This window comes from Heteronotia binoei, chromosome 15 (genome assembly GCF_032191835.1).
Source record: "Heteronotia binoei isolate CCM8104 ecotype False Entrance Well chromosome 15, APGP_CSIRO_Hbin_v1, whole genome shotgun sequence".
In the NCBI taxonomy this organism is placed as follows: domain Eukaryota; kingdom Metazoa; phylum Chordata; class Lepidosauria; order Squamata; family Gekkonidae; genus Heteronotia; species Heteronotia binoei.
The window spans coordinates 36,047,999-36,063,271 of record NC_083237.1 but is presented as its reverse complement, the minus strand read 5'-3'; the positions used below and the strand labels follow the sequence as shown (position 1 = coordinate 36,063,271).

At 41.2% G+C, this 15,273-nt stretch overlaps 1 protein-coding gene across 1 annotated transcript in view; it reads right to left on the bottom strand.

Annotated features, from left to right (window-relative positions):
- LOC132584172 (uncharacterized) overlaps positions 1 to 15,273 on the bottom strand; it is a 48,551-nt gene that overhangs the window by 19,609 nt on the left and 13,669 nt on the right. Inside the window, exons 2-4 of the mRNA XM_060255980.1 lie at positions 10,072 to 10,459; positions 7,752 to 8,054; positions 5,555 to 5,665 (exon numbers count right to left, since the gene is read on the bottom strand). Of these exons, the coding sequence (XP_060111963.1) occupies positions 5,555 to 5,665; positions 7,752 to 8,054; positions 10,072 to 10,459 (802 nt within the window). The remainder of the gene's footprint in view (positions 1 to 5,554; positions 5,666 to 7,751; positions 8,055 to 10,071; positions 10,460 to 15,273) is intronic.

Genomic DNA, 15,273 nt, shown 5'->3' with positions numbered 1-15,273 from the left:
AGGTAAAGGAGATTGTGAGCCGCTCTGAGACTCTTCGGAGTGGAGGGCAGGATATAAATCCAATATCATTTCATTGTTGTTGGTCTTAAAGTTGCTACTAGACTAACTTTATTCTGTTGCTTCAGACCAATACAGCTACACACTTGGATCTATGTACTTGGGTCTGTTAGCCTCAAAGTTCAACAGTTACAGAGGAAGAAGAAACATCACCGGAGGAGACATGAAACAGCTGTGGCAGGCGTGACATAGGGCTTGAGCTGTATAAAAGTATGGGGGAGGAGGACATCTTCAGTGTGGCTTTAATGAGTTTCCTTTGAATGCTAACTTGCTGCTGGTTGCTGCTTCTAACTTGCTTTCTGGAAAACTGACCTTGGCCTGTTCAAACAATTATCATGTAATTACAGACTCTTTTTATTAAACTCTGGCATTCTGCCTCTGATAGTCAGCTCCAGTTATCTGCCAGAGTTAGAGAACAGAATGCTGGCACCAGCCTGAAGCAGAACACCAAGAGACACTTTGTTATGAATTCAACTCTAGGAGGCATTTTGAATTAAGGGAGATTAAATAAAACTGAAAACTCAAGGTCAATTAAATAGGCTTGCCCTACCCTAACAGACAGACAATGGAACCTCATCTCACCTTGCATAACAATACAATTTCCTTTTTTTCCATGGTATTCGATCTTCAGTTCAGCCATTTGATGCTCCAAAAATTCCACTGTGTTCTTGTAGCCTTGGGCAATGATGAACCTTTCCAGATCAAATCCCTTCAAGGTTAGAAGATGCTCCTGCAGTCCCGATTTATAGATTTTCTGGAGGTTAGTGAGTAATGCCAAGTCTTCTGTTGGGGCTGTCAGTCAACACCCCCCCCCCAAAAAAAAAAATCAACATAAAAATCTGACAAGTCTACCAAGACAGTCAAATATTCAACCAGTCAATGCATATCCAAGTATGTTTTCTTTAGACATTCCTATGAAGGCTGAAATCCTTCATCAAGCAGGATAATTATCAACCGATTATATGCACAGGTAGTGGCTTTGTTCAGCTATGGAAGAATTTTGGCAAGAGGCTGCTAGTGAAATTAAACAGGTAAGGGTTGCACAAAATGTTCATGTTACCTTGTGTAGGTATCTGCATGAACATGAGAAGAACAAGCATCTATGATGCCAGACTCAGGATCAAATCGCCATTCTGCTATGAATCTGTGAAGCCACCTTTAGGCTAGGCACTCTCTCCACCTATCAGCAATTTAACAGAGTGATTTCTAGAGTATACTCTGATCCTACCCCCACTCCCACCAAAAGGACATATAAAATGAAAAAAACTGTACCTCACCAACTGCTTGACTGGGTTAACTAAATTATAATATTCTCCCATGACCTACAGCCTTGAATTTTGGTACATGTACTCAAATGGAACATTCCCGAGCCCGCTTCGGTGGGGTAGGGCGGGATATAAATAGAATGAAATAAATAAATAATAAATAAATTCCAAAAATAAGGCATAAAATTAAACTTCACAATAAAGGTTTGCATTGAAGTACACTGTAAAACAAATGTGGTTCTATTTTCAGATTTGGAAGAGAAGCAGTTCTATTTAAAGACAGAACACAAGTTTTTTTGTTGTTGTTTCTATTAAGCACACAAACCAATCCTCAAACTGGAGAGGCAACTTTTTGAGTACTCTTTAAATTCCATGAAACCCAAGCCCAAAGAACCAGCAGAGTTTAATATTCTACCCCATGCGTACCATCACTTGTTACAAAAGGCTGACTTCTATTACAAGGTAAATGTCAAACCCTAAATTTTGAATATTAAGTGGGAAGCTGCCTTTTTTAGATGGTTCTAGAAGCTTTCTGAGTAATGTGAAGTAACTTAATTTTGCAGGGGGAGAGAAAGGGATGCACTTTGTTCTGAGAGAGAGCAATAAAAATGTCCAGTTTTCAGAATTTTCTAGTAATCCGGGTGCTCTGGTTTATACTGGCAACAAGCTTTAGTTCTCATGTTCATGAAGAAATTCCATAAAGGTGACTGAACTAGGGAAGCCCAAGTGTTTGAAATCAATATATATATTTAATATATATATATTAAATAGAGTTGTCAGCTAGAACAAGCTGATCACATAGAGGGTGTTTTTACACTGACAGTTTGTGACTCTCTATCACCGCATTGGAAACTCACCTTTTACATTACCTAACTGTCAGACACTGGAAAGTTACTGTGATATAATATGATGCTGGGTTTAAACTGTGACGAACTGCTTAGCTTAACTGACTCCATGTTCTACCATATGTTATTAACCCCAAGCAGAAACCTTGCATATCATAGTAGAGGTAAAGTTGCTACTAACACTAGTGTGAATTCCTGTCCCTGATACTAACAAAGGCAAACATCCTTTGAAGATAAAATGCCCCAGGAAAGGCCAGTTCTAACCCTGTGAGAATGGGAACCACAATGAGATAAGAGAAAACAACTGTGTGAAATGTATCACTCCATTGTGGGAATGTAGATTGTTTAGAAACCTTTGATGTACAACTCGTTAAAATATCTATGCTTCTAAGGAAAAGTATCAGTTCCAATCTTGCTGCGCTCAGAAACTATGAACTATCAAATAAAGGCTTAAACATTGTAACAAATGGAGTCTGCTTAATTTGACGTTCCATTGTCTGACACTAACGTTCTCACAACTGTTTTTCATCGTTGCTGCCCGAAGCATCTACATTTGTTTCGGTGAGATGAGTTCTGGTGTTGCTGCTGCAACATTTTTCTTGAAACTAGTTTTGATTTGGTCATTTCTCTACAGCCATTTCAAACTTGTATTGTAGAAGTTTTCATGTGTTTTAAAAGACTCCTCCAAAAGCCACAAGGTGCAGTAATTTGCATGAGAACTGACAGCACTTGAAATTTTTACATATCATTGCTTGCCTCATCTTGTAATTTAAATTTATATTGTTTTTGCAGTGCTGACACAATTTCCAAGCAATCCTATACATTTAACTAAGCACTGGTATTCCAGCTGCCCTCTGATCAGAGACCCCAGCCCCCAATTGAAACACTTTCAGCAGGCAATAGAAAAGTTTGGCTATGCAAAATAAGCAGCGTAAGTCCACAAATGTAAAAGGAAAATAATTAAAGTGGAACAGTGGCTGGCAATTTGAAGATTCTAAAACTCTGGATCAAACACCCAGAGACTCTACAGACCCAACAGTCATCAGGGAGGCCTCATGCCTTGCAGGAAGCGCAGAATGCAAAATGGCTCTAGTTGTCAGCATTGATGTTGGGGGGAGGGGGAGACATATCAAGTACTTATTTCCTTACTAGTCTCCCAAAATTCTTCATCTGCCATCTCCCAACATGTATCACAACACAACACTGTTCCAGAAAGCAGCAGGAAAGAGCAAGAATTACTAAAAGCCTGAGAAAATAAAATAGTTTTCATTTGGTACCTTAAGGATAATGACATTAATGTCAGATGAACATATTTAGAGAGATTTCCACAGCCAAATGGTCACTAGTATTCCCTCTAAACTGAGTTAGTGTGAGCTAGCTCACAATTTTTTAGCCTCCAGCTCACACAATTTTGTCTTAGCTCAGGAAAAATGGCCCCAGAGCAAACTAATTTCCACAGCAGCTCACAACTTTAATGCCAGTAGCTCATGTAATAGAATTTTTGCTCACAAGACTCCACAGCTTAGAGGGAGTGTTGATGGCCACCACAGAAAAAGCCCTGCCCCTTTTGGACAACCACCTTTCCTTTGAAGACAGGAGGTCCCTGGATCAGGATCTTGACTGAGAAACTTAGTAGTGGTGTGCAATTGCAGACTAAGCACCAATCCTTCAAATGCTGTTTTGACAGAATTCACACACAAAACACAGGAAGCCTGCATACTGCAAACACACTGTGGAGCATGTACATTTTTGTGACTTGGTTGCTGGCATATTCTTCAACCAGGTTTTGAGGCATACCTCATTGAGGCATACCTCATTGCCCAAAATTATGGCAGGTGGCGGACACACCTGCTCCTCCCCCTTCTGTGTTTCAACATATTCCCCAGAATCCTTCACAGTTACAACACAGTCTTACAGGTTTCTTTCCTAGCACATTTTGGTTCAGGGTTTTAGATTTAGACCCATCCAAGTCACAGGATGGAGAAGAGGTGGCCTGGGATATCATGAAGCTGTGGGGTGATGGAAAAATAGAGGAGTAAGTGGAGAAATGGGAGGAAACTCATATGAATACAAACCAAAAACACCAATCAAGGCATCTACTCAGTGGTAGCCATCAGTGTTCCCTCTAAGCTGAATTAGTGTGAGCTAATTTTTGAGCCTCTGGCTCACACAATTTTTGTCTTAACTCAGGAAAAATGGCCCCAGAGCAAACTAATTTATGCAGCAGTACACAACTTTCATGCCAGTAGCTCACGAAGTAGAATTTTTGCTCACAAGACTCCACCAATTAGATGGAGTTTTGGTAGCCATCCTGGTATAAGACCTTGGCTTCTGAAGTGTGTAATAGTGAAGCATCCACAAAACCCAGAGTTTCCATTTGTAAAATGGACATGTTACTTACCCACAAAATCATAGATTTAAATTTAATTAGCTACTTGTTTCCCATAGGGTTGCCAGGTCTTGCCTGGCTCCCAGTGGGTTAATTTCCCCATTGTGTGGTGCTGTGCGCAAGCAGTTGGCTATAAAATTATAATAGTGGGGTATGTCTCTCTGAATAAGGGTTTCCTCGGAAACAGAAGTAAAAGTGCGTTCCTGTCAGACGTTTTTGCCATACCCACTTCAAGTTTGAGAAAAAGTTCTCTTTTGAAATTTGAAAGCCATGCATTTGGGCATTTAAGAAGAATGTTAAAATCATGAACCTTTTTGTATTGCCACATTTGGAGCACCAGCACGTTGATTTCAGCCTGTTGGAGCGAATGAATTGTTGCGAGTTTTAAAAGTCAGAACCAGATGTCTGCATATGGACTGAAATAATAAATTTGGAATACTACTTTGGAAGACTATCTTTAGGATTGTAACTGTAGGACTGTAATTATGTTTTTGTAATATAAATATTGTAATGCTGTAAGTGTTTGTTATTAAATAAATATGTTTTTTTCATAATATTTTTTCGTTATTTTTCAGTTTTCTGTTTTGTTTTGTATCCCAGTGGGGGCAAGTTTCTGATGAGTGTGACGTGAACCCAGTGCGATGACATCACCCAGAACTGACATCATAGTTCCAGTCTTGTTTTGTATGGGGATGTTCTAGCAATTTGGGTTACAATTCTATAGTGCTATAGAGTTTTTACCCAATTTGCTAGACCGTCCTCTGTGTGACATTCCTGACACAATTATGTCATTTCTAGGTGATGTCAGCACACCAGGTACATTGGATGCAACAGAGCTCTTTGGGGGCAGGGATTCCCTGGTGACCAGCTCGGTGCCGGTGGGTTGAGGGCTCCAAAACTGGGGGAAACCCTGCCCCCAGCAGGAGTCTGAGAACCCACCTCCCCTCTTGAATTTCAACATATTCCCCAGAATCCTTCACAGCTAGAATGATTCTTACCAGGTTTCTTTTCTAGCACATTTTGGTTTGGGGTTTTAGATTTGCTGGCAAGGCGATCCAAGTCACGAGAAAGAGAAGCGCTGGCCTGGGATGTTGTAGAGCTGTGGGAAACTGGAATAATACAGAAGCAAACATAGAAATGGGTGGTGGGGGAGAGAACATGTATGAATATATACCAAAACACATACCCACAAAATCCAGAATTTCCATTTGCCATACAACTTACACCACATGCCAGGACCACCATAGAGAGCTTTGTTAAAAGTGCAGTCATTGGGAACCATCCAGACAGTTTGTCCATTTAATCTCAACCAATCTCTTCCTCACAGAAGCCTCCATCAAAGACAGATTTTGTCTACGAAAGCCCCATAAGAGATGGAAGCCACAGCCACCATCTGTCTTGAGGAGTGGCAGCAACTCTTCCCCCAAGAAGTTCAAAGTGGCACATATGAGTAAAAGCTATATTGCTATAGCGTAATGTTATGGCAACGTACTGCAATGACTTGGAGTTTCTTTAAAGCCCTCCTTTCTGCTTTGGCCAGGAACCAGCATGAACCCCATGACCTGCCTTAAAAGTTCATTGAAATCTGTGACTGTGGACTCATCATGGACTTTGGTTCATGGAAAAGGGAAAATTCATCAGGAATACTGCTTTGTGGTTCAGTTTGTGCCCATCCCTAACAACAAGTCAAAGGTACCATGTGCCATCTTTATTCAACCAAAGGCTTCAGATTACTACTTCTACTGCAGATTTTGTCTGCGCAAGCCCCATGAGAGATGGAAGCCACAGCCACCATCTAACAGTTTTTTAGGCCCAACCCATATGAACACAACATTCCCTACCTCAGCCCCTGCAACAGCCATTCTCCCCTCAATCATCAGGGTTTTTTTAAAAAAAAATTAAAAAAATCTGTAATAGCTATAATGTTATAATGAGGTACTGCAGTTATGTACTATTTCCCAAGCTTTCATTTAAAAAAATAAAATAAAAAAAATCAATCTCCACTTTTAATTGCTGAACTATAAGGAAAAAGGTACTTGGCTGCACATTTCCCCTTATAATGACATAACCAAAAATCTAGAGATTTATTTTAAAAAAAGAAAAGAAAAGTTGGGACTAGTACACTGTGGTGCTGGAGAAGAGAGTCCCTTGGACTGCAATAAGATCCAATCAGTCAGTCCTAAGGGAAATCAACCCTGACTATTCCCTGGAAGGTCAGATGCTGAAGCTGAAGCTCAAATACTTTGGCCACCAAATGAGAAGGGAGCACTCATTGGAGAAGACCCTGATGCTGGGAAGGCAGAAGGCAGAAGAAGAAGGGGATGGCAAAAGATGAGATGGCTGGACAGCGTTACTGATATAGCTAAAATGACTCTGAGCAGACTTTGGAGGACTGTGGAAGATAGGAGAGCTTGGCGTGACTTGGCCCATGGAGTCACAAAGAGTCATACTCGATTGTGCGATTGAACAACAAAGAAGTACACTGCTGCAATACCATACATTATAATGCTACAGCAATATAGCTATTCTTAATTTTTTAAACAAAACCTGAAAAGAGCATTTGGTTGTAGCAGGGAAATGGAAGCTACAGGGGGCTGGGGCAAGGAAAGCATAGGGAAGACTCCCATGTGAATGCTCTATTGATATTGTGAAGGCCTCTGCATTTGCGGCTGCAATGAGAGCTACTCATCTCCATGTGGAAGAAGTTACAGTCTAGTTGAAAACTGGCTTTATTGTTTTGAACCACTCTGATAACTATGAAGGTTAAAAACTGGCACATAAACACTGTAAACAACCAATTTAGGGGGCAATGTCTTGAAGGCCTTTGATTCAGAATTCTCCAGTTCCTGGGCAACTTAAAAACAAAAGCAAAAACTCTGCACTGATTATGCATGAGAGTCTGCTCTTTTATTTTTGGTCATAACTGAAAGTGTTTTAAACTGCTATTATAAGCTACCCTTAACCATAAGGAAAGGCAGGATATAAAACTTTTAATAAATTAAATGCACACAATGTCATTGGCTTCCACCACTCTCTTGGCATACATAAACCTCTCAGTTTCAGAAAGAGATAGAAATTGCTACTTATAAAGCAAGGGAGCAGCCATCATTAGTATTCGCTAGTCATCCACTCTGGTCTCATTGCTGAAGCAAAACAACAAAAAGAAATCTGTGTCAGCTCAGGAGATATTCTTACCTGGCTTTGCTTCTATAGAATGCTCAAGGAAGGTGCTCAAAGTCCTGGAAGACAAGGGTTTGTGTAAAGAAGAATGAGCACTGAATGTCTGGACCATGCAGTTATAAGGCACCATGTCATTCAACAAATACAACCCTGGCATCTCAAGCAGGCAGTATATTGTATCACTGTGACCCATATCTTGGCTGAAATGCTCTAAGTCAAATCCACACTTCTTCAAAGTCTCCGTCAGTGTTTGCAGTTCCATACCATTTGGATAGTCTCGAAGGATAGTGAGGATAGGCACTACAGCAGCAGCCAGAACTGAAAAGATAAATAATATTTTAGAATCTTATTACATGGAAGGCATATGTCTGGGACTCTACTAAGAAACTGGCTGAAAGAGGGGGAGAAAATGAAACACTGGAAGAGAAGGATGCTCTGACAGTTGGGTATTCTCCTATCCACAATCCCTGGAGGGAGGAAGTAGATTGTTCATAGTGGGAAGAGAGTGCCCACCATCCTCAATTTAGAGATTTCCTGCATCCAAGAAAGATGGCAGACTGATCCCTTGTGATCAATGGAAGACTTCATAGGCTTTTGGCATAAAGGTGGAATAAGTATGTGTGTTAAGTGCCATCAAGTTGCTTTCCATCCCATGGTGACCCAATCCATGAATTAACATTCTCCGAGTCCAGAACATCCTATCTTTAGCAACCATTCTTAAGTCTTGCAAACTGAAGGCTGTGACTTCTTTTGTTGAGTCAATACATCTCATGCTGGGTCTTCCTCTTTTCCTGCTGCCTTCATCTTTCTGAAACTGCTTTCATTGTTTTCTACCAGAAATAACGAGCTCACACAAATTCTTGGCCCAGAGCAGCGTAGAAAGGTATTCAATATAAGGATAGATATTAATTAAAGCAAATGTAATTTAATATTATGTAATCCGCCTTGAGTATTAGTGAGAAAGGTGAGTTTACAAATAAAGCAAATAAACTTGAAAAGTGCCCACCCTCCAAAAGTTTGCAAATAGTTTTCAAATGACATATAAGCAGTCGCTTGGCTTCTCCTTCACACTGTCTGACAATAACAAAAACTGTGCCTATTATTATTATTATTACGCCACATACTGTAGAATTGTTGGATGTTCTAAAACTACAAACCAGGACCCACACTCAGAAGCTTCAGTCTCAGGTCATGAATGAAATAGTTTTGCAGGAGTGTGCTGTAAATCAGTGGTGACACTGAAGCAGGCATGTTTCCCTGGGCAAATAAGCAGCAAAGGCAAACAAGACCTGTATATCTTTACAAGGAGGCTGGAAACATAATGTTGGGTAGAGCCATTATTATTATCTCTTTTACCTTTCTAAAAAAAGTACAAGAGCCTTGTCGAGTTTTGCTTCTGTGCACCATCTGTGCGACTGAACACCAAAAAACCATTTTTATGCCTATATTCTGAATAGGTTCCTCCCACAGACACTGCACTACATGGCCTATTGAACACTGACAGATCAACTTATGTCTGTATTTTATTCTCAGTCTTCTTATCTGCACCATGACCCCATAATTGAAATCTTCTGATCCAAGTTCTCTGTTTTGTTCCAGCTGCATGGGATTGGTACTAGGGTTGGCAGGTCCCTCCCGGCAACCGGTGGGGATGGGGAAAACTTACAAGGAGAAAGCGGAAGGCCCAGGTCACATCGCTGGCATTGCACAGGAAGTGACATTATTACACTTTAATGTCAATGTAATGCTCTGGTATTTGGGGGAAAACTCTATGGTAAAAATGGCTTCTACTAATACTATATACTTTTTGCCCAAACAGCAGAGCAACATGGAAGTGATAATGTCATTGCTGGAAGTGATAATGTCACTTCCTGTGTAAAACCAACAATGTGGCCTGGGCCTACCTCTTCCATCAGCCAACTGATTGGTGGTGGAGAGGTGGGGCCTGTAGACATGGGACCCTTGCCTCCACCAGTGGGAGCTGGCAACCAGAACTGGTACTGAGCCATGTGATAATAACTAGCCAAGAGTTACCTATATGTCTCACCCAACCTTGTCCAGTATTGCATTCTTGGTAAGGAAGGTTCTTTCAGACAATCATATCTGGTCTTTACTGTCTAACAGCTGCAGAGAACTAATTATTGTTGAGTTGGATACCACCCTTTGACCACCCCCAAAAAAGGCTACACTGACCACTATGAGACTTGCATGAACAAAAGCCAAGTGAGATGGGGCTGAAATAAGGAAGAGAAAAGGGTAAGAGTATTCAAAAAAGTTGGTTGGCTCCAACCCACAGAGTCCAGCCAAATTTGGCTGCCAGCCTGTAGCAAATTACCTGCTTCTTTCTTTGCTTCTTCATTCTTTGAGGTCTGCATTTCCTCTTCATAGCTGTCCCATCCTTCAAAGTCGTCCCATCCTTCTTCAGAGCTGCCCCATCCTTCCCTTTCGTCCAGCCACTGATTAAAAGGAATGCCACTGGCCAACTTGATGACTGTTGTTTGGGAATTCTTTTTTAGGACTACCATGTTCTTCATGTCAGTCAGCAAGTACTTGAGTGAACTATACCCATGAAGAGCCACCTGGGGGTGGTGGCCATGAAGCTTGTAGAAAGCACCAGAAAAATCCCCATATTTGATTCCCTGAGGGTGCTTGAGCAACAAACGGATCACATTGCATTTCAGGACACCAGCATCTGCCACATCCAAAGCCATTAAATTCTTAAGCTGGAAGAGATAGATGTGTGAGGAGCATATGGCACAACAAAACAACATGATTCACCCCCTTGAACATTATTCCCTTCCTCCGAGGCCAGGAATTGTTTAAATACTTCCTGTTTCCCACACCTGAATGATGAGAGAACTCAGAGACAATTTTGAATAGTTACACCACTGTCCAGTCATGCTAGTGCCTGGCCTCTCCACAGCTGCCCCTACAAACCCTGATGTCCCCATCCTGTTCACCACATTTCCCCCAGCCCTGTGTTCTATAGAGAGCAAAGGCAATGAAGGACAATCACAGAAAACAGACTCCCTTTGCCCTGAAGAACCTAGGCTTTTGGGGCCTGAAATGAAGTTGGTGTGTGCAAAGCATAAGAACATAAGAACAACCACACTGGATCACGCCAATGGCCCCTCTAGCCCAACACTCTATTTCACACAGTGGTCAAAAAACAGGTGCCATCAGGAGGTCCACTGGTGGAGCCAGGAAACTAGAATCCCTCCCACTGTTGCCCCCCCCCAAGCACCAAGAATACAGAGCATCACTGTCCCAGATGAAGGAGAGACCCCTGAATAATTAATGAATAACTCTATAAAATAATAAATGAAAATATATTTTTGTGTTTAAAAAGCAAAAAGGGTGTCTGATGTAATATTGAAGAAGTTGCAATGTGATAAGAACCCAGCCAGGCCTTCAGGGGGTGTGAGTCACAGATGTGTATTGGTGACAGACACTCCTATAAGGAAGCTCCTTGCTGAACAACAACCTTCCTATCAACATCAACAGCTTCAGCAGGGAAACGAGATAACAGGCCGCCCCCAGGCCTGGGAAAAATAGATGGGGACCGCGATCAGTCCATTAATCTTTCAAAAAATGATACTGATCAATCGCTTCCTTTGTATTTCTCTGTCTCTACTATAACGCCTATTAGTGTGATGTTGGATCAGCCAGTCACTGTCTCGGCTGGGTTCACTGTCCCAGTCCCTGTTACTTTATCAGCGTCCATTCCTTCTGGTGGCATGGGATTGTTTTTGCCAGTGATTACGTCATCTTGCTGGAAGGTGGTGCCAGGTTTGCTCGAAGCATCCTGTTTGCCTCAAGTTACCTTATATATTGAAGCCACAATGGAGGCGGTCATTCCCCCTAATCTACAAGTAGTCTGTGTTCTTTCGTTACCAATTCTGACCACTAATGAGACTGAAAAAATGCTATCAAATATGACTATGGCAACTATTCAATTATCTGCTAAGCGTCCTGTTTTACCAATTGTTGTGGCCGGTCAAATCATTCATGGAATGATTGATTCTGGGGCGGATGTAACTGTAATAGCTGCCAGAGACTGGCCTAAGACTTTACCTAAGCAAAACACTCCATTCGTTTATGGGGTAGGAGGTTTTACTCCTGCTGAACAAAGTGTTCATGACATTACCTTTCAATCAGAAGACAAGACCGTCATTTTACACCCTCTTGTCATGGACATTCCTTTTACTTTATGGGGTCGAGATTTGTTATCTAGCCTCGGGACCACCATTTCGACAAATTTATCCTGAGGGCCTCCCCTTCGGCGCCACTGCATGCTTTGCCCATTCAATGGAAACCAGGTCCCCCCGGTTTGGGTGGATCAGTGGCCCCTCCCTTTTGAAAAGCTCCAAGCGGTGGAGGCCCTTGTTCAGGAGCAACTTGATTTCGGCCATATTCGGCCAAGTACTAGTCCTTGGAATACTCCTATTTTTGTTATTAGAAAGAAATCTGGGAAGTGGAGATCATTACAAGACTTGAGAAAAGTTAATGAATGTATGACAATTATGGGTCCTTTGCAATGCGGTATGCCCAACCCTAATATGATACCAAAAAACCATGATGTAATGGTGGTGGATTTGAAAGATTGTTTTTTCAGTATCCCATTGGCACCCCAGGATTGGAAAAATTTGCTTTTACAGTCCCAGTTCAAAATAACGATAGGCCAACTCAACGTTTCGAATGGCGTGTATTGCCTCAGGGCATGGCCAATTCCCCAACCTTGTGTCAATCATTTGTGGCCTTAGCCCTTCAACCATTTCGTTTGGCGTTCCCTGATTTATTAGTTTATCATTATATGGATGACATTTTGATAGCTGGACAATCCTTAAATCCTGAACATCAAAAATTTTTGCTTAGAGTGCTACATTCATATGGGTTGGTGATAGCTCCGGAAAAAATACAAACTCATAATCCATTTGTGTATTTGGGCCATAAACTTTCTGAGACTGCGTCTATTCCATCTTTACTGCAAATACAAATACCACCCTTTTTTACATTAATTCAACTGCAAAGCCTTTTGGGAAATCTTAATTGGGCTAGACCCTTTTTAGCCCTTACTACTGAAGAGATGTCACCATTGTTTTCGGCTCTCTTCTTCACCAGCAGACAAGATTCCCGTTACTCCATCTATGCGAACTGCCTTGCATATTGTCTCTCAATGGATTCGTTCTCGGGCAGTAGATCGACTGCCATCCCTGGATGTTCCTTTGAATCGTGCTATTTTATCGACGCCACGTTTACCAACTGCAATTATTTATGCACCAGACACGAAAGAACACATTTCCATTATAGAGTGGATACATTTGTCACATACTCCACCACGGAATCTTTATCCTTGGACCATAGCAGTAGCAGATTTATTTTATAAGGCCAGAAATCTTGTTGTCCAGCTCTCCAGAAAAGACATTGACTCTGTTTATTTTTCTTTATTACAGGAAGAAGTTGCTCGTTTATTGCAAACTTCTATCGATTTTCAATCAGCATTTGTGGGATTTGTGGGGAAAGTCCTCTTTAACCCACCAAAAGATAAATGTTTAAATTTAATTTTGCAGGTTCCATATGTTTTAACTTCATGTTTTTCTCCACAGCCATTGTCTTAATACTTTTACTATTTTTACAGATGGAGCCCCTAAAAGGGGAGTGGTTGTTTGGCAAGGTATAGAGGGCTCATGGAACACACGGTTCACTGAGCCTCAAATTTCTGCTCAAAGATCTGAGTTAGCTGCTGTTATATTGGCCTTTCAATTGTTTAAAGATAATGACTTTAATCTTATAGTTGATACACAATATGTATTTAGATTGTTAACGCATTTGCCTTTTTCTTATTTGTCTCCAGCCATGGATGAAGACTTATATCATTTGTTTTTTTAAAATTGCAGGAACTCTTACAGAATAGAACAATGTTTTGCTTTGTTGCACATATTCGGTCACATACTGGTTTTCCTGGCATTTTGGCAGAAGGAAATGCCAGAGCAGATGCTGCGTTGCAAGATATTACCGTTTTTTCATTGTTTGATGATCCTATTTCTTCCCATAATGTTTTTCACCAATCAGCAAAAGTTTTGCATAAGATGTTTTCTATTCCTATGTCACAAGCTAGAGATATTGTGTCAGCATACCCTGCCTGTTGTAAGGCGCCTATTAATTTTCCATTTGATGCTGTAAACCCTTGGGGAACAAAAGCTAATCAAATATGGCAGATGGATGTGACCCATGTTCCTTTTTTGGCACCGTTTTCTAAGTTACATTTAACGGTAGATACATCATCTGGTTTTATATGGGCCACCCCTCTTAAAGGGGAAATGTCCCGACATGTTATCCAGCATTGTATTAGAACATCTGCTATAATGGGGAAGCCACAGGTTTTAAAAACGGACAATGGTCCTGCCTATTGTTCTAGTGCCTTTGCTGATTTTTGTCAACAATGGGGAGTTAAGCTGGTTGATGGCATTCCCTTCAATTCTACAGGACAGGCCATAGTTGAGCGTGCTCATTTGACATTTAAATCGCTCCTACATAAACAAACTGGTGGTCGTGGAGTACCAACATCAGAAATTCTGACTGCGGTTACTAAAGTTCTTTTTACCTTGAATTTTCTTTTTACTCCTCATAATAGGTCTTATACTCCAGTGGAATTTCATTTTAGGTCAGAGGAACCATTGCCACGCCCCCTTGTTACATACCGGAAACTGCCAGATCCAAATTGGCACGGCCCTGTGCCTTTAATTACTTGGGGAAGAGGATACGCAGCTGTCGCTGAAGAAAAAGGACCTTTGTGGGTCCCAGCTCGTTGTATTCGGCCATGGCGTGGACTTCCTACATCGTGATTTTATTGTAGGACTTGGACTTGGATTTAGAGCAGACTTAGGTTACTGGGAAGATAACTACAACCATCCGTCATATGGAAGAATCTATTCGGAATGCCCCTTTTGGTACAGGCTCCCTACCTGTTGACAGTTGGTGGTCTGTACTGTAGAAATGGCTCCCAGATGTGGGATGGTTGCAGTAATATTGTACAATTTTAATGTTAGGTTTGTTCATATTAATAGTATGATGTTGTTTTATTCAACATATTTCTTCATTGTTTTATGTTTTTTAGTCTTGTGGATCTAAACCTCCTTCTGTGGCCTTGGTGGCTCGTAAGCGAGCCTTTTAATAACAGTATCAGGCCTTTCCCACAGAAGAATATAGTAGATGGGTTGGCCATAGGCCGCCTCTCCAGAAATTCTTTATTTTTAAATATATATAATTGGCAAAGTTTGTCAACAAAAAATAAATATAAAGGGAGGAGATGTGGGAAGGTATGTGTAAGGTTTGGCAGTTGGTATAATTGGATACTATGTAACTAGAAGTACAGAATGCATGTGTTTCTTGTTGTTGAGCAGATTGTACTCGACGCCTTATTGGTTAAGGGGTATGATGTGTATGAAGAAATAAAAGGAGGTGCTGGAGAGGCTGAGGGATCGATCCCTGTGCAGCTGTACTCGAGCATGCTTTGAAATCTTTAAATCTGTCTCCT